The 21,231-nt window shown below is 30.9% G+C and overlaps 1 protein-coding gene across 2 annotated transcripts in view; it reads left to right on the top strand.

Moving 5' to 3' along the window:
- Positions 1 to 21,231, top strand: part of LOC111628981 (MKL/myocardin-like protein 1) — an 81,761-nt gene that overhangs the window by 53,160 nt on the left and 7,370 nt on the right. For both annotated transcript variants that reach the window (XM_023372841.1, XM_023372840.1), the window contains exons 5-13: positions 3,611 to 3,686; positions 6,006 to 6,167; positions 6,254 to 6,392; positions 10,761 to 11,058; positions 13,206 to 13,355; positions 17,808 to 17,916; positions 17,996 to 18,467; positions 19,337 to 19,587; positions 19,662 to 19,983. In XM_023372841.1, the coding sequence (XP_023228609.1) occupies positions 3,611 to 3,686; positions 6,006 to 6,167; positions 6,254 to 6,392; positions 10,761 to 11,058; positions 13,206 to 13,355; positions 17,808 to 17,916; positions 17,996 to 18,467; positions 19,337 to 19,587; positions 19,662 to 19,983 (1,979 nt within the window). The remainder of the gene's footprint in view (positions 1 to 3,610; positions 3,687 to 6,005; positions 6,168 to 6,253; positions 6,393 to 10,760; positions 11,059 to 13,205; positions 13,356 to 17,807; positions 17,917 to 17,995; positions 18,468 to 19,336; positions 19,588 to 19,661; positions 19,984 to 21,231) is intronic.

Here is a 21,231-nt window from a genome sequence, read left to right as displayed (position 1 = left end):
TTACGGTAGCGTTGAATATTTACGGCCTCAACTATGACGTCACTCCCCACTAACCCCCTGTGGTGATTGTGCATCTCCTGTACGTAGCGCACTTACTCTAAAATCTTTTTTCCCCAACTTTAGCAAGTATCCTATCTGCACACCTCCCTTCTTTACCAAAAGTATGTAGTTTTTCTCCCTGGTGTCGTATACCTATCATCGACGAAGACGTCACGGGTAAGACGACACCTGGGTAAACATTGGCAGCATTTAAACTTCTTCTAACCGACGCTCCACAGTGTACCCGAGGAAGGCCTATTAAGAAGGCCGAAAACGTTTGTACTCCAGTTAATAAGGCTAGAAATTAGTGAGGAAGGTTTTGTGCTGTTAGTCTTAGAAATTTCGGAAATTCTACAGAAACCAAAATCCACTGTGGGTGATGTAATTGTGAAGTGAAAACGTCAAGGCAGTGAAAGTGGAGAAAAATGATGTGGCAGGCCAAACAAAATCAGTGAATGCAGCCGTAGAACTCTGAAAAGGGTAGTGAAACAAAATCACACCCTCGTTGGTTGAAATCACTCAGGAGTTCCAAAGATCATCAGGCATTAGTGTTAGCACGAGGACTGTTCATCAAGAGTTAAAAAACCTGGGATTCCATGGTTGTGCAGCCGCTCACAAACCGAACATCACTCTTCAGAATGTGAAGCATTGATTGCAATGGTGCAAAGCTCACCGTCATTGGACTGTGGACATGTGGAAAAGTGTTCTTTGGAGTGATGAATCTCGCTTTACAATCTGGCAGTCCAATGGATGCATCTGGGTTTGGTGGATTCCCAGTGAGCGCTTCTTATATGAGTGCATTGTATCAACTGTAAAGTTTGGTGGTGGCAGCATCATGTTTTGGGGGTATTTTTCATGGTTTGGCCTTAGTTCCCGTGGTTGGAAACATGAACTCTAAGATGTATGTGGATATTCTGGACAATGCTGCTCTCCCAACTCTATGGCAATATTTTGGGGACGGCCCATTTCTCTTCCAGCAGGATAACTCCTCCATTCACACATCAAGACTTGCGCAGGCATTGATGAAATGGGTGTTCAAAAACTGGACCGGCCTTCTCAGATCCCCGATCTAAATCCCATAGAACACCTTTGGAACAAATTAAAATGAAGATTACATAGCCAGCCACATCGACCATCCTCACTGCCAGCACTCACTTCAGCTGTGATGGACGCCTGAAAGTCAATTCCGATGGCCACCTATCAAAAACTAGTGGAAAGTCTCCCCAGACGTGTGCAGGCTTCATCGATGCGAAAGGAGGACCAACATCATATTAATATATGCCTCAGGACTCTCCGAGTCCATACCACTGGGTGTCCGGATACTTTTGGCCAGATAGTGTATTCAATGATGAATGGGTGAAACTGCATCTAACTAGACTGCAGAAAGCAGCTAATTTGCGGGTCATATCGTGTGATTTCCAATGTATGTACAATGGTATAAATGTAGGTTTTTGACAAACTGTAGTTCCATAAGTATTATCTAATTTGAAAATAGTAATAAAATAATTTAGAACTAATATTATAAAGAGGTAATGTTTGTAAGTTTGTATGTAGGGGTAATCTCCGAAACTACTCATCCGATTTCAAAAATTCTTTCGCCAATATTTAGAATGGAACTTCAGGGAGGACATAGGCTGTATATTATTCCGTTAAACATTCATATAAATTAAAAGATATAATCTAGGATTAAGGCTTTTATGTCCAACAGATGGCACTACGAGTACGACGATCTAAGTTTGCTTTTCTGTGAGGATAAACTAAAGCAGATCATCTTCTATCTATGTATATAAATAAAAATGTAATGTTCGTTTGTTCCTACTGAATCCTTTGAAATTTTGACACAATGCTGCATTTGAATACGTACGTGTTTTTATATAATATACATGTCGAAATTTCCCCATTGGGGGAGATGGACAGGATTAAGGCTTACCATGAACTTGGCTTTTATTATACTATTTTAGATGTGTTTTTTTTTTGTGTTTTTGATTGCGTTTTAATAGTGTGTGTCAAGAAAATGTACACTAAGAAGGGATTTTTCGAAAAAACCCCCCTGCCATGGGGGAAGTGTTATACATTTATAATAGATGCATTTTGAGCCACAACAACATGTGGCGGGGTTTGCTAGTTTAGAATAAATCAATAGAAGTTGTAAATTGAACATAATACTTACAGTATTATGTTAATTTCATTTATAAAATTTTTGGTACAGTGGGCATTGTTGCAAATTATACAAAGGTCATCTACATATTGAACAATCAATTTGATATGTTTGTTATGTTTCTTTTTTTTTTTTAATTATCTGTCTACCCATGACACAACTATTTCAGTTATATTACCTGCTAATGGAGAATCCATTGGCACATCAAATCTTCATCTATAAAAAGTGTTATCTCAACAGAAATAATAGTTGCATGAAATCAGATCCAAGTAGTCAAAGGTATGGCTATATATTTTCAAGTTGATATATTATTTATATGAGATAATGCAGCTTCAATACAAATAGAAGGAAACAAATTAACATAGTAGCATATTGTTAATATGCAAAAAAGTTGGTTTCCTGAAATTAGCAGAATTTAATTTGTATAAAATTGTTAATATTTCATTTTTTAATCAATAATTTTAATTTAATATGTATAAATTATATAACTTTTTTGTGAGGTGTTTCAAATATCAAGTAATTAATTGATGTTAATTTATATATCTTTTTCTTTACTGCCATTATACCATATGTAACAGAGGAAAAGTCTAATGATAAGTCAAAACAATGACCCACCAAGATTTTTGGACTCTGGACCTTGAGACATTAAGAAATGAAAAAAAAATTTGGGGGTTTTTTCCTATATGTATTGATGGTAGTGCTTATGGGGACATGATTTTGTTCATTTACTTTGAAGCTTAATAACTCCTATGCCTTTTGTTGAAAATTTCTGAAATTTTTCAAGGAGGTTTGTGTATTAAGGAGATAGATGCTGTTAAATTTTGATTGTTTTGGGGATGAGAGGTATAGGGGGTCATATGTTGTATCTCAAGTGGAGTTAGACTTAAATGAGGATTTTATTCCTCATCACCATTTACAGTTTTTTTTTTTATAAAACTTGTCTCTGCCCTCAAAATTAAGTTTTTGCCATTTTATAATAATTAATAATATAAAATGTTTTTAAATAAAATTTCATAACTGATGGCATCCCCATACAATTTTAACTCTTGCTGGGAAATTTACACTACTCACTGCTGAATTTCTTTTATGTTATTACAAATGCTGTTTAAATGAATTTGTGATAGTTGAAATTTATTTTCAGCCTTAATCTATAACCATGATTTTAAAATTTTAAATTTTGTTATACTTAATAAAACATTATTTGAGATAAAAGATGATTTTCATTACTTTATCAAATTTTCAAAAATTTGTTATGGTTTTTTATACTTTATTTTAATGGCAATGGATATGACTAATCATTTATTTTAAGTACAAAACTATAATAAGGTTTTTTAATTGTAAAACTTAGAAAAAAAATATGAACATTTAATGTATGTATTATGTTACCATATACATTTTTTTTTTAATTTCTAGATGGGTGACATATTGAAGAGTAAAATTCAAAGAAGACCTGATAGACAAGAATTAATACAGCAACATATACTTGAAGGTATGTAAACATTTTGCAATCTTTAAATTTAAATAACTTTTCATAGAAATTTTATTATAATAGTTTGTGTGTGTGTATGTACGTGTATAACTTTATCAGATATAAGCATTCATTTTTGATTTCAAAATTGAATTTGTTGAAAAACTAAATCTAATGAAGATAATTCTTAATATTAAAAACTTTTTTCAATTCAAATATCTTTTTAATTGTTTAGTTTTTTAATGTTTTCATATTTTAAAATATTTTAGATTTTTTTTAAATTTTGAATTATTAAAATTAAAAATATGGATAGTAATTATTATGATTTAAATTATGACTAAAAATTTAAAACGTTGAATTTGGTTTCATTTTATTTTCTTCCTCCTATTGAATAAATTTCTTCTGTAGTAGATAGTTTTTATGTTTACTTATTTTAATATGGTATTTTATTATTTTAAGTAAAAAAATTAGTCTAAATATAAAGCTAAGAGTGGTGTACTATTCAAAAAAGTGAATGTATGTTGTGAATAGTTACTTTTTTTTTTTTTTTTTTTTGAATGCATTCTTAAAGTTGTTACTTTTTTATATATATTCATTTCACTATAATTTGTTTTCTCCATTAAATTTTTAGAATATCTTTGTGATTAGAACAGTTAATATGTTGATTACCTTAAACATTACAAATAGTCAATCATAATTAGAGATTTTCAGATTTCTCTGTAGAAAGAACTATTGCACAAATCTCAACCAAGTTAGCTACACATATCATCTTGAATGTGTGGTTTTGATTTTTGGGAAAAATTTACTTCAAAATTCAGTTGTTATGGTGAAATTTGGTAATGCTTTTTCCTTAATGTGTACATTGCATGTGTTTTCTAACAAATTTTGGGAGTTAAGAAACAGTGCAATAACTTTATTTCAGTTGCATGTGATTACAAATGTGGAATGTAGAATTGATAATTACTTCAAAGATATGGCCANTTTTTTTTTTTTTTTTTGTTGAATGCATTCTTAAAGTTGTTACTTTTTTATATATATTCATTTCACTATAATTTGTTTTCTCCATTAAATTTTTAGAATATCTTTGTGATTAGAACAGTTAATATGTTGATTACCTTAAACATTACAAATAGTCAATCATAATTAGAGATTTTCAGATTTCTCTGTAGAAAGAACTATTGCACAAATCTCAACCAAGTTAGCTACACATGTCATCTTGAATGTGTGGTTTTGATTTTTGGGAAAAATTTACTTCAAAATTCAGTTGTTATGGTGAAATTTGGTAATGCTTTTTCCTTAATGTGTACATTGCATGTGTTTTCTAACAAATTTTGGGAGTTAAGAAACAGTGCAATAACTTTATTTCAGTTGCATGTGATTACAAATGTGGAATGTAGAATTGATAATTACTTCAAAGATATGGCCATATATGCCATATCTTTGAAGTCATATAAACTGCATTCATTTCACAAAACACTCTACAGCAAAACAACTCAACTGCTTTGAGTTGAGTTGTGAAATTCTATCTTTTAAGGACCGTTTACATGAGTGTTGGGGTGTTTTTTGCCAATGATACCCATTTGTTGTTTGCCTGACTATTTTTTGTAGTTCAGCACAGCAACTGTTCATGGTTGGACCCATGATAAAGTAGCTGAATTCAGTTAAAAATAGGCATTGTAGTTCAATCATAGTGTGACTTCTCATGAGGAAGTATATATCTGCTGTTTCTCCAATGACACAGAAGGTATACCTAATTATTGGAATACAGCAACAGTTTGGTTTGTCTAGTTTCACAAACTATATTGTGAAAGTTATTGTAAAACAAATTTTTTTCCACACACTAATCTTCTCTATCTTATTGCTGTATATGTTGTTTGTTTAGTTCCATATTGCATGTTCAGCTTGATCTCTGCAATGTACATATCAAAAGGCTTCTTCATTAAAGTGAATGATGTCACCACAATGTGGTTGAAAATTCCCTTATTTGAAAAAAGAAAGTGCTTCAGTCAGGATGTTAGTGGATATAATTGGCAGCAGTATGTAACAGAAGTTTAAATGTACTCAGAAAGACACTCCACTGATCTTTTGATCTTTCTCTTTTGATTTTTTTTAATCTAAAGATTAATTTAAAACTCTAGTTAAGGAAATAAACAATATTTTTGATCTTATTATGGAAATTAATTACATTACTAATACTCAAAGTTGTCATTATATCTAAATGAAAACCTTTTCTGAGATTATTATTCTTTTTTCAGATTGTATTTTAGTTTTATTATTTTTAGCATTATATTTTGAGAACTCCAAAATAATTCAAGTAATTTTTTATGTATTTGTTTTTAGATACTACTGTAGATCCAAGTCTTCAGGCTAAACAACGCCAATTGAAGAAAGCACGTTTAGCTGATGGGTTGAATGATAGATTATCTCATCGTCCTGGTCCATTAGAACTTATTAAAGGGAACATTTTAAAAACTGATGAAGAATTTGCACAGGCAATAAGAGGTATACAAATATTTATGAAAAATATAATTTACAATAATTTGTAACTGTATAAATTAGAAACTAAAATAGAGTATTTATGGTTTTAGAAGGACAAATAAATTTTAGGAGGACTTGTGAAGGGCAAGCACAAAAACATTTAGAATCAATAATGATTGATGAAGAAGATAGTAGCAGTGAAGCTGCATTGTCTCCTCCACAAGATACCAGTGACATATCTCAAAGCAGGTAGTTTTTATTTGTTTTTGATATATTTGTTAGGATATAAAACATTTTTTTTTAACAAAATATAAAATAGATCATATTATAATTATTTAACATTTTAAGTTCTTATAACAATTAAAATAAATAAATATCAAAGATAAAATACACATCTTAATAGTAAAAAAATTTAGTTTTCAAACAAACATTTTCAATTCACTTACCAGACAATTGTCAGGTTATAAAATACAAAACTATCTAAAAGTAATAGTTTTATTTCTGAAACTTTCCTTAATATGTGAATTGTTTTTGCTGTTGAATTAAATTTAAAAATTTGATAGTTTAATAATCTAAATTCCATTGAATTAATAATTTATTTTTAATTAAATTTTTAAATGCATTTGACAAAATTATAAATTAAAGCCAAACTATTGCCAGATTATATTGGACTATATTACTACTACTATTAATAATAGTACAGTAGTATTATAGCCTGATATAATCCTGCAATTGTTTTGGCTTTAATATGTAACTATCAGATTTTTGATGTTGATATTTGTATAAAATTAGGTAATTGCCACCATCTGTGGCATTCTGTAAAACCATACTTCAATGTTATCTTCAGAAATTTTTCCAGATAGTCAAATTGCTGGGCAGACCCAATCCTCGTCATATAAATAATAACTGTCTTGAATAAGGTTATTGATAATAGTTTTGATGTCCTTAGTGATGTTTAAGGTAGAGTAATAGTGTAAAAATTTTCAGATATGAGTGAAAATTTAAGTTTTAGAGTGAAAATTGAAAATAAAAACAATAGTTTCAAAAAAAATTTTAACCAATATTATTATATAGATTGAGAATGCTTTATCTGAAATTCCAAAAGCTGAAAACCTTTAAAATCTAAAAAAACGAGTAGCCTGGGACACCCCCTAGTGGGCATTCTTTACAAATTCCTGAGGCACAGTTCCTTTGACTTTTTTTTCCTATCAATATGCTCTACAGCTCTGTTAAAGTCCCAATCGTCATATGGATCTAGATTTCTACCTATTAAACATTCTATAAATACTTTAAAATAGTTTAATTTGTTTATTTACCTTTGCTTGTAAACCTCAATTTTAAATGTATCCCCCATTTTTTTCAACAAATTTCCTGTGAGTCAATGCGCAATGTTCAATGAGTCACGGGATGTTGTAAATGTGCGGCGCAAGGTTAATCAAGACATATAATAAGGCAAGGCATATAATAAATTCATATCAATAATAAATTCGTATTACAAATAAAAATAATTTATTGTTAATTTAAAATCATCGCTAGGACGTCCCTAGTGGGTGTTTTAGGCAATGGATACCATTACAGACGCTACAATGTCTTATATATATAGATTTTGAATGCTGGGATTGCTTCTTTCCTTCCTGCTCCACTTCATTTCTATCACAATATGACAAAGTCACACAATGTCCTAGTTTAAAAGATAAACTTATGTGAAATCTGCGATTTTTACGCCGATGTCGGGAAAATTTTTGTAAACAACTCCGATGAAAAATAACACTCTTGGTGAGAAGTATATCGGAGGTCACCGATTGTTTTCACATTAAGGTGTGAAAGTTGACAGTTAGTTGATCGGAATGCACCGTAAGTGTCAACTGAAGTCGATCACGTGACTCATTTCCCACGAATAACGTATAAAAGCTCGAGTCCCCGAAAGCTCCGCGCGATCCCTCGGAAGTTATACTTGGTAGATGTGCCATATTTGTCTCCATACTCCGGACTGAAAGGACATATGACCAACCACAGCCATTTGAACTTCCATCGCCATTAACGAACATATTCAACAAACGCATTTTAGACATATCGGCATAGAGGTATTTCTACTTTTTAGAGCTTTGTGAACACTCTCTCAGACTAGCAGGAAAGCTATTAGAGCGGCCCTTTTGTATAGTGAATTTATTTAATCGCATTTAACCTATGTATCCTAGCTTAGTTATATAAATAAATGCTTGTTTGTTTTTAAACCTGTCTCCTGCCTCTGATGTACAACTGCCGACTTACCGACGCACTCCCCACTCAAATTTTTGCCCTCCTAGCCATCCGACAAACCGAGAACAGGTTTTACCAACCTGTTGCAGAGTAAGTGGTCATTTGGGATGAGCCCAGTGGCCCACTGCTAATCTCACACTTAGTTCCTATTAGTTCTTTCACACCTTAGTTCTTTCTCGCAGGAAAAAACTGGGGCCTCAACAGCAAGAACTTAACAAATATCTATCGCCTGGCCATAGAGCCGGCCATCCTTTATGGTGCGCCCTTTTGGGGGGACGCAGTGGATAAAGTTTATGTAAAGCGTAAGCTTCTAAAGGCTCAACGTGTCAGCCTCCTCAAGATCACCAAGGCCTACAGGACTGCCCCCACATCTGCCCTACAGGTGATTACGGGCATCCCTCCAATACATTTAAGCGTAAAGGCCAATGCAGCTAGTTGGTATCTCACCAACCTCAGTCTCTCAGATCGTACGAAGACTGAGCTAATAAGTTATCTAAATATTGGCATCCTCCCCAGCCTGGATATGCAACAAACCCTCATGCTTAACCACAAGAACACCCAAGTTACTCTTCACAGGCATTGCAGGCATCCTGCTTTATCTCCTACCGTTAATCTTCTCACTGATCCTAGTGTTTCCAACATCAACAATGCCAACACCATCTTCACAGATGGGTCAAAATCGTTTTTTGGTACGGGCGCTGCCATCGTGCACAGAAATAGCAACTGTACACATCCAGTCCACAAAAAGGGCTTTAAACTTGCAGGTTACTGCTCTATCATGCAAGCAGAACAGTACGCCATCTACAAAGCATTGGTCTACATCAACAATTCCAATCAGCTCCGCGGGAAGCAGGTCTGCATCTGCTCTGACAGCCAGGCCGCTCTCTGGAGCATAAGCAAGAAAACCCAGCGTAACCATCTCCACCAACTCATCATAGACGAACTGAAGAAAAGCAAAAGCAACCTCGTCTACTTTTCGTGGACCCGCGCCCATCAAGGTGTTATAGGAAATGAGGAAGCAGATGTGCTGGCTAAGGAGACAGCCACTTCTCCTGTTACACCAAGCTTTGATGACATCCCAACGGTGGCTGTCAAGAATCTCATTAGAGAAACGCTCATCCACATGTGGCAGAGGGAATGGGAAGAGGCGGACACTGGTAGGACTACCTTTAAATTCCTGCCTAACATTCCCAACCGTCTCTCTCTCAACCACATAAATGGCAACTATTTCACCAGCCAACTCCTCACTGGCCATGGGAACTTTCGCCAATATCTCAACAGATTCCACCACAGCGATACCCCCTTCTGTCAGTGTGACAGTGGCGATATAGAGGATCCCCTGCACTTCATCTTTGATTGCAACCTCTATGACACACAGAGGGATCAACTCATTCACAAAGCCCTCACTGAAGGATTCAACTGGCCCTGCACGCCCGATCTCCTCATCAACAACAGTGCCACCTACAATGGACTTACCGATTTTATCCGGGAAACCGGCGCTTTAAATCCAAACTTCACCAACCGGAATCAGACAAGGGACTCTTCACACGACAGTTGACCTCTACACCAGGGGCCGCGTTATAACCGGCAAAACATGCACCCGTTTGTAACTATCACCATTTTCAACTCCGGTATTTATATTTATTCTATAACCACAAAGCTTTTCTTTCATATGTAACGCGCCATAATTACGTGTACACTCTTTATTTTCGCATACCACACATGTATCCATCTATTTATATTACTGTGTTGTTCGCGCTGACGATTTCTCTCATCTTCACCATCTTTCCTATCACACTTCCACCCCCTCATCCATTACCCCTCCTCCCTTTTTCTTTTCACCCAGGCGATACCCCTGAGTAGTCCTGGTCTTCCGCCCCTTTCATTAAAAATAAAAAAAAAAAAACTTAGTTCCTATTTAAAAAGAATTAAAAATTGCACAAAAATACTGATGTGTATAATTTTTTATTTTCCTTAGTCAAATATGATTAAAAGAGAATAGCATATTAAATTATCATAATTATCATTTAAATAAAATAACTATTTGATACAATGAATAAAGATAATATATCATAATGAGTTCAAATATATTTTTAATATTAAGATTTCACATGTAACAATTTTTTAATATGCAATTGCATTATGGATCATGGATTGTAATTTGTTTCTCATTGGTCAGTTATAATTCTGATCAGCATATTTCATTTAAAATTAATTATGCTTTTATATTGCTAAATATTATTTTTAAATAATAAATACCTAATGATTATTTTTTATAATGATTTGATTTTAACATTAATATGAAAATTATTTCTTTTTCAAATAATACTTCATAATTTTTTTTTTGTATATATATAGCTTTCCCTCATTAGAACCAAGTGACTTATCTCCTGGTCCTAATCATGGATCTCCAGGATCTTTTGTAATTTCATTTGCAACATCACCAGTCAGTTCAGTGACTTCATCTCCTGTGAATTCATTAACATCATCTCCACCACCACGTCCTATTAGTACTTCTTTGGGTTCACCACCTTTAACTGTGCAAACAGTGGCAGTGGGAACTGGAAATAATCAGAAAGAATCTAATAAAAACAGGAAAAAAAGCAAATCTAAAGCACAACCAAAAACAAGAACAATCAAATTTCATGAATATAAGGTATTTAAATGAAATGTTTTTATATTTGTTTACAATATTTAAGTCAATCAACAGATAAGAATACTGTAGTTTTTGAATTTAAAAAACAAAATCTGTAAATCTTATTATTAACCTGTGACTACATGCACTTTTTTAACATGTGATCACATGTAAGATGGTTGGTTTTTTCCCTCCACTGATTTTGTGCATAATTATGCTGAAATTACATGCAGCATAATTATGCACAAAATCCTCAAATTTGATCATTCTGAAAAATCTTATGATGTGTCTTCTATGAGCATGCAAAATTTCATTGACATAGTTGTTTAGTTTATGGGATAATGTTTTCTTTACAGAACAATGTCTTTTCAATGGCTCCTGTAGTGAGCTCTTTAAACTGTGTGATAGCATGGGCTTATGTGAAATGAGTTCAGCTGGAAATAGATGATAGGACGACTGTGATGTTTCTCAAAAGGACCATAAAATTATTTTTCTATATTTTTCAGACAAAATAAAGCTACAAAAATATTTAATTGTTGAAGGTTGTCATGCTACTTAAGTGTGTGTATTTCTTCAATTATACGACTAAGAATTATTTCTATTAAGAGTACAATTTAAATAAAAAGAAAAGATATACAAATTTATAATTCACTTTAGTTATTACTGAATGATATAAAATATATTTTGCAATTTTTACAAAATATATTGATACAAAATTTTCTTTGAAATTAACAATTTCATTTAGTTCAAAGAATTGTTAAAATACTTTGATATGATGGTAATATCACTATTATCATATATGTGAGAAGAAGTTTTGAAAAATTTGTGTTACATGTACAGGAATGTGTAGGGGGAAAAGCTTTTAACCAAAGCTTATTTTCAAGCTAAGTTATTGAGATTATACAAAGTTTAGTTTTTGTATTATTTAGTTAAATTTCATTATGACAGCAATTTAAATTATATTAAAAAATGTTTCAAATAAATAAACATGTTTTATCCATCAAGAAAGATGGAGGGCAATCTTGAATTTAATATATCTTAGGCAGTATAATTCTCAATAGCACTGTTCATTATTTTTTTTCTTTTCTATAGAAAATACGTAATACCAGGAGACAATTTTTTCCTTTTTTAAAACTTTTGTGTATAAAAGAAAATTATTTGAATAGAACTTATATTCATAATTATTAATGTTTTAGTAGTTCTGAAAGAATGGAATATAAAAAAAAAGTTTTTAGAAAATATTTTAAATGAATACAAAAACTGTATTAAAAAATGTAAATTACTCTTAAGTATAAAATAATTGTCATATAAGCAATTGTTTGAAATTGTAACATGAATGGTAAAAATTCTTATTTTGGAGATGCCACAACATTGATTTTCTGTTAATTTATAAAATTGAAGCAATAAGTTTTTAAGTCTGTTCATAGTTTTGAGTGACTGCTGTTCAGATATTTTTATTTACATATTGTAGAAATTGATTTACTGATATTGTAGAAATTGATTTACTGATATTGTAGAAATTGATTTATGCGATGCAGATAGTGTTGTTGTATATATTTTAGTTTTACAGAAATCTTTTTTCCTTTTATCAGAAAAAAAAAGTGATTGTGGAATTAAAACTTTTTATCTGTAAGTTTGTTTGGGTATTGAAATTTGTAATTCTTTCTGTAATTATCTGAGCTTTTTCTTTTTTTCATTTAATTTATAGACTGAAGAAGACCTTTTTAAAAGAACAGGTTGAAATGCATTTGTAAAATAAATGTTAGAGTTGCCTCCCAGTGTCCTTTTTTTTCCATAGAAAAGGAGAAAAAGGATAAACAGTAGTATTGAGAATTGCATTATTTATAACATATTAAAAGTAAATGTATTTTAATAAGAACAATGTTTAATATCTAAATTGATAGGAAGTTCTATAGATTGATAAATTGTTTTATGTGCTCACATTTCATATTTTATTATATTTTTGTCAGTTAAAATAAAAAAGTTTTAATCTTTAACTGATGCTGAGAGAAAAAATGAAATATTGGAAAGTTAGAAAAAAGAGTAAATATTTAAATAATCTTATGTTATTTTAAGATCTATTTTGAAAGTCAGATTATCAAATTATTTCAATATATTTTTATCAGAGTTTCAAGATAATATAATCATTTTTAAATCTCAAAATGTAGGGTCCACCAAATGCCCAGAAAAACCAAACAACAACAACAGTATCATCTGAAACATCATATGAATTATTATTGCAGCAACAGCAATTACTCTTGCAGTGGCAATTAGAATGGCAGCAAAAATATCCACAAATTATATTGTCTGCTTCACAGGTAAGAACATAATGAAAAAATTATATAACAACAGAATGAGTGGGTGTTATAATTGAAAGCAACAACAATTGAAAGTAGTTGAAATTCATTAAGTTTAAAAGATCACCATTGCATTTATTATATTATAACTTTTACTAATATTATTATATTATAAGTCATTTGTGTTGATTTACTAAAAATTATTGATATATAATTTCAGTGACTAAAAATAACGTTTAGATAATTTAAAATAAAATTTAGAAAAGTATTTGAACTAATAATTATTGAAAACAAATTTAAAACTTTAAAGTACTTATTTACATAAAATAATGTTTTATAAATAGATAGACTATGCCTTAATAGACAAACCTTTAAAAACAAAAAACATTAATGTGTGTATAATAATAAATACAATATAGAAAAGTATGACAAAATATACAAATTTAAAAAAGTAAAAGAAGTTAAAAATTATACCAAAATAATATATTTAAAACTGCATCTTAAAATGGTGGAAAAATATTAAAATGCGTCATAAATAAAGTTTTACCCAAGTTCTTAAATAAAATTGTAATAAAGAAAATCTTCAACTGGAGCAAGTGCATTTATTGCTCTATGAAAGGTGGAACATATGGATAAAGATGAAAGTTGGGTATGTATGAAGTATTTCAAGTTATTCTTAACAGCACATAATGCAAAGAAAGAAAAAACCAGTTAAAGTATTTTAAAACAATTTGTTGGGGAAGTAATCAATATAGTGAAATAAGTTTGGAAATCAGTCTCACATTGACAACTTTGCCAGGTCTAGAGCAACTTGAAGAGGATATAAAGATTTTAAGTTTGGAAGAAAGTTTAAGTAGCAATAATAATGCAGAAACAGCACATAAGAACAAGCAATAATCAACAATTTTTGGAAGTTAACAAAAAAGAGAACCCAAAGGACAGATGAAGAGGAAATATGGCAACTGTGGTGTCAAAGAGAATATTGTTATGAATTGAAAATATTTTGATTAATGATTTAGTATAACTTTTGAAAATAAATTTCTCATTGAAAATTATACCAAAATTATTAATAGAATGAGCATAGTTGATAGGTTACCTTATATATAACTTGCAATAGTTTTTCAATTTGAATCACAGTAGAGCGTTGATTATCCGAATCAATTGGGGACTGGGGTTGTTCAGAAAATCGATTTTTCAGATAACCGATTATGTACGAAAAAATACATTATTAATATAGTATATTAGTATATCCCAATAATAGTATATTAATATATCCCATGTTTAAAATTTTCTCTGTTGTGTGTCGCTTTGCATTGAATTTTCGTCGATGTTAAGCCTAAGGAAAATTTTTATAATAATAATCGTGGCTATTGTATCGTTAAAAATTATTCCTTTATTTTGTAAAAACAAAATAAATATATTGAAAAATATAAAAACAAAAAAAAATAGACTTTAGAAGTTAATCTAGTATCAAAAACATTCAATTCAGCTTGACACAGTCCGACTTGGAACGCTTTCGGTTAACCGACATTTTGGTTGATCGACATTCAGATAATCAACGATCTACTGTATTATTTTCAGTTATATCATTTAGAAAAATGCTAAAAAGTATAGGATTCAATGATTGTTACTGTCTGACCTTTTATTTATAAAAACTAATTTAAACAAATCCTACACTATGATATCCTAATATAACCGCTATATAATGCAGATTTTAGAGAAACAAATTTAAAACTAATATCATAGTTTAATAATTTACTCCATAGTAAATTTCTATCCACTTTTTGAAAAGCAACTGACAAATCAACAAAATTCATTTGCTTTACATTTTCTTTTTAATGTTTTTTTAAATAAAAGTATACAAAATAACTATTTATCTATTGTAGAGTATTTTGAGCAAAACCCAGCTCATTATTCTCATATAAAATAATGCATGTATTCAACCCTATCTAAAGTTAGAATTTATATCAAATTTATTGCAAATATAACTTCAAATATTATTGTCACCAATTTGTACATTAAAATCACTCAAAGCATAATACAATCTTCTTATAAACAAAAATTTATTACTATAGTTATGTATTTCTGAGACCGTGTCTTCCTTTATTTGTTTTTTTCTTCACTACTAGGTATATAAATAGAGACAAGGCATTTTACATCATCTTTATTAATCTTCCATAGGCTGATATGCGTTTCAGGCAAGGCCTCTCATCCATCGGCATTACATCCAGAATTTTCTTTAGGTTTCGTTGTTACATATATGTGAGGATCTGAATCCAGACTTTCAGTATATTTATATCATTACATCATAATATCACATCATAGCTATACTTTCATTAAATAACTATCAACTTTTACACCTGGGAGTTAAACATCTGTTAAGTTCTCAGGCCTAGTAACGACGCTTTCTTATCACCTTTCGACCTCATATTCAATTTCAACAGTACAACATATAGAACAGAACAACAAAGTGCGGCAGTTGTCGCCCCATCCTAGAAGAAATCAGTCGCAAGCTCCGTATCTTTTTCCATGTGCGTTCTGTTTTTCACTGGATTAACTTTGTCATCCATCGGACTTATTAAATGCCTATTATCTGGACTTATCTGGAAAATACTTGATTGCCTAACTGGACACATTGTCAAGAGCCTCAAGACCTACTAGCAAATCACTAGAACTCAAGGTATTTATCACCACGCATATTTACTGTAAACTCTCTCTTTCTCTCGATATATTGTGTCCTGTATGGCCTATAATTACCCATTAAATAGTTGTTATGTTAACTCTTCTCTGCATAAGTCACTTCCGGTGCGTTGTCTCTCTCTCCATCCCGAATCCGTTCGCTCACACCAGCGATCATGTGTGCGAGAATGTAACGGTTTCTGTGTCTGTCCTGACGAAACTTGTCATTGCAATCTTCGCCAAAGTATAGGGAGGCCCTTCGGCATTATCACACACATATATATATATATATATATTTTTTTTGTTTAAAATTATGTATTTACAGTTAAAATCGTTAAAATATCATTGCAGTTTAAAATATATTTATGATTTAAATTACTATTACAGTGAAAGTTTTGTGGTTCAACTCTAGCATTTTCCATTATATTCTCATGACATCTGTGTTAACATAATTTGTTTTAATCTTGTTGGCATATTGAATATGCCAACGAGATTAAATTGTTTTATTAAATGGTGAAGGTTATCTCAAGTCTTTTGTCATGAATAAGACATTACTGTAAGAAATTGTGGGGAGGGGTGAATTTATTGGTTTAAACTCCTTTTCCAACATCGTGATGGTTAGGCCCACTCACTTGGTCACTGGATGGCTTTATTAGTTGTCATCAGGATGGTAAGATCCCTTCAACATCAGGTCCTGACACCAGTTATGATAGTTCAAACTTGCGTCCTAACTCACAGTATACTTAAATTAGTGTTAAATAGGACGGCTTTATCTAAACATTGAGTGGGGAGTGCCATGGGTAGGTTGATAGGTTTGTTTTTTGAATAAGGTGAAACTTAGGCAAGTTAACTATAAATAACAGTTTAATAAGCTAAATGACACAATGAGTATATTATAACTATTACACTAAGTTTACATGTACATAACAAGCAACATTTCATCTGATAATCAGTTTATGGACTAAAATATATTGACTATATACTACCTACTTATTTCTTAAGTTGCCCAAGAGAGAGTTTACAATGCTTTAAGTATAATAATACCTCTGGGAGATAATACATGATGTCTTTGGATGTGGTTGAGGTAGCATAGTGCTCGGGAGTTTCTTTGGAGACTGATTTTGGAGGAGAAGGGCGATGAGAGCTGGTGAGACAAGAGCTTTGGTCCACACTCTTTGAGATGTCTGCCTGGAACCTCAGGTGTGAGCCCATTATATCCCCATTGGGTGTGAAAATTTAATCAGGTGACTTTGTCACTGCTGCAATATTATTCCAGATGTGTCATTGTGGGCCATCTAGAGCTGTGGGAGTTTGACCGTTTGGAAGTTTAATTTTCCTCTTTGTTATTTGACTCTTCTTATCATGTAATTGGTTAGGTAATGATGTTCATACAAATTAACAGTTAGTTATGATTTATCAAATAAACTTTCCTAAAGGAAAGAGAGGGGTCTCTAGGATCTCACATTACTGTATGTGTTAAAAAAATAAGTAGTAATAATAATTAGCAAATAAATCATATTATTTTAAAAAGTTGTGTCAGAGTTGGAAGTAATGTATATTAAATATTAATGTAATTTTTAAATTTTAATGTGTTATAGTTAGTATAAATTGAAATTTGTAACATTGTTTTTTGAATTTATAAATTTGAACAAATATTGAATAATTGAAATTTTTTTCAAAATATTTAGCTTTAAAAATGACATTTCTCAATATTTTATAAAATTATTTTTATATTTGTAAACAATAATACTAATTTAAAATGCTTATATTTAAATAATAATAATGCTTTTTCAGAATTCATCTGGGGACCAAACAGTTTCAAACGGACAGACAACAAATATTTCACATTCAACACAAAATCAAGATATTCTTCGTACATTATCAAAATTAGAAGATATGAAAGGTAAATTATTTCCAATTTTTTAACAATTTAATTTATATTTTTTTAATTATTAAAAATTGTTCTTTAATACATTTTTTAGTTAGTGATTTAAAAGCAGAATTAAAAAGAAGAAATCTCCCAGTGTCTGGGTCAAAACCTCAGTTAATAGAACGTTTAAAACCTTATTCAGATTTTGCAGCAAACATATCTACATCAACAGCTGGCAACATAGTTACTGTTTCACCTACTATGCCAGTAAATGTTAGTGGTTTATTACTAGATGCTTATTCATCAGTGACATGTCAGAGTGATTCAGAGGTACCTCCAACCTCGCCAATGACTATGAATAATGATAATACACCACCTGGAATAGATATAGTAAAACAAGAACCATTTCAAGAAACTCAGTTGAGTGGATCTCGCCCTTCTTCTGTTGTGCCAATGGACATTGATAGTAATCCGAATAATGATGCAATAGATATTAATAATACCATTCCAGTTGTTGCATCGAATGAAAATATTGTTAAATTGCAACAAAAAAGAATTGAGGAACTTCAGCGGGAATTAGAATGGTAAATATTTTTCAGAAATTATTATCCAAGTAGAATGTCATTAAACTGATAATGTAAATTTATTTTGATAAATATAAATTAAAATATTTTTAAAACTAGAATTTAAAAAATACAATACTTACGAAGTTTCAGTTAAGTATGAAATTTTAATTGATGTAGATTATAATCACAGTAACTGAATTGGCAGTCAATTAAAGCCAAATGATTGCTGAATTATATCAGGTTATACTACTACTATTACTACTACTACTAATACTACTACTATTATTATTAATTAAATGCTAAGTAATTTGGCACTAGAGGTAGGTGTTAGGTATATCTCTTGCTAAATTTAATAATTACAATTAAATTAAGAATTTAGTAATTAATTTAGAAGGTTCTGGAAGAAAAGAATCAGCACAAAGTGGGATAGTAGTAGTAATATATCATGATATAATTCACCAGTCATTTAGCTTTATATACAAACTATTAGATTTAGATGTTTATATTGACAGTCAATTTGATTATAATAAAATTTATAAATTTTATTATAAATCTATTTAATTAATCAGTATGGCAATTATTATTTGAATATGATAAATTTTCTTGTATTAATATCTTAACTTCTGGATTTTTTGAAAAACTGAAATAATAAATCACTGCTGAAACTTAGAATAGAATAGAAAAGAATCAATTCTTTTTAAATTTCTGAAAATAATCTAATAAATCTAAATTAAAAAGTAATTATTAAACATAAATATATGCTATATCATATATAAATATGCAAAGAATGTTTCAACATTAAGAAGTGACTAATATATTTTTTAAATAGTTATAATAAATATATTAAACAATATTTTCATTAATTGATCTTAAATAATATTTTACAGGTCTCATTTACAATTACAACAACATCAGTCTATATTAAATCATCAAAAAGCACAATCATCAAATATACTTGCTTCTCCTGCAGCTGTTGCAGTTGCATTAACATCACCATCCTCTGTTACAAATAGTCCCTCATGTTCAATACCTTCAACTATATCTTCTGCAGTGTCTCAGGATAATTCTGTGGATTCTAAATTGTTTTCGAGACAACTGTTACAACAAAAGTTTCAACAAAATCAAAATTCTCAACAAGGCAAGTTTTGTGTTGAATAAATTTTTTTTTGTCAAACTGAAAGTTAATTTTTGAGATGTATTTATGATTTATAGGTATACCTATAGTTTCAACACAACCATCATCTGCTTCAGTGAAAGCAAGTTTAGCTGCATTCCTTCATAATCAACAAAATGCTGCAACAAGTAATTCTGTTCCTACATCTGTACCCTTAACAAGTTTTCCTGCAACACTTATAGCTTCTCATGTCCTTGCAACTGCACCCACTACATCCAGTCACATAAACCAAGCCACAGTACCGGTTGTATTGACTCAGCCTACTTCAACATTAAATATTAATGATAAATCTCACATCAATTCATTACCTAATGGTGTTCTTCAAAAATCAGTTTCCTGTCATACACCATTAAATTCAAGGTAAATTCAATTTAATGTAGTATATTTTTTAATTAAATAATGTCCAATTATACTTACTTCAGATGATTAATTTTAGTTTTAATTTCTCTTATGTACTAAGCATGCATTGTTTTTTCTAGAGATTAGTATGTAAGGGTCATGATAGAATTTATATATATATATATAAATTCTATCATTTCCAAGATTCCAAATATTACATTTTGAGGTGCCCACTGGTGGCCAAGTGGTCTTCATATCCTGAATACTGGCGGCCGATTGCAGAGACAGAGTTTACATTAAACGACGTTTATCAACGAACGGCCTATAGCCGTTGGCTGGCTGAACCGCAGTTTAAAATGCGTTGCAAAGACGACGATCGTCTATTTCTGACCGTTCTCTAAACGAACTTCGGCAAAACATTGGCTCTTACTTACTTCGCTATTACTCCCCTGTTTTAGGAGTCGTTCGGCCAATCGGATTATTTCTTCGTGACGTCAGAAATGGTCGTCAGCTATATTCCGAAAGCTTAAGGCCGTCAAAATCATTGTTCGGCAATTAATGACAATCCTTTTCCATTTCGATATTTAATTTCGTCGCCAATACGATTTAAAATATGAACAAATCCATATTTAGAAAATTTATACCGAATTCGAAATTCGTCTTCGGAATAGATTTTTAAGGAATTATTTCGACATCTTATTACTGTCGAAATGAATAATTTTAAATATTTTATTATTAATATTGCATTTTTTTTAATATCTATAAACAGATTTCTGTAATTATTAAAATTGTCTCTTTTGTTTAACAGTACAATGACTCGGAAATGCATTAACGTTTTATAACCGACACGATACTGGAATTGTAAATAAATGCATCTGATTTAAATTAAATTGAAGTTTTAAGTCTTCACCCATTTGAATGTCGAAATTGGAACATTTAAAACAAATTTAAAGTATTTAATTTTGTTGTTTTTGCGCCGAGCAATTAATTAATGAATAATTTTGTCGATTTGTACCATTTACAACATTTATCGAAGGAAAGATATCTGTTTTTATCTAAACTTTTCCACGAACAAAGCTACCACTCGAATTGAAAAGCCCTCTAAATCTCCTGTCCAGTGAGTCTAGAAAATAGGTCAAATAACTTGTTTCTAATCGCTGTCTACATTGTGGCAGGCGAGAAACGCCGTCTCTGCAATGAAATTTTTCTGAACAGTGGTCTACCCGATCTGTAAATCGCCGTCGGCCTCTAAACTTTCTCTCTGCAATC

Source organism: Centruroides sculpturatus, unplaced genomic scaffold, assembly GCF_000671375.1.
Source record: "Centruroides sculpturatus isolate CEXI.00-Female unplaced genomic scaffold, Cexi_2.0 scaffold246, whole genome shotgun sequence".
NCBI classification, from domain to species: domain Eukaryota; kingdom Metazoa; phylum Arthropoda; class Arachnida; order Scorpiones; family Buthidae; genus Centruroides; species Centruroides sculpturatus.
This window is presented reverse-complemented; position numbering and strand designations above follow the sequence as displayed.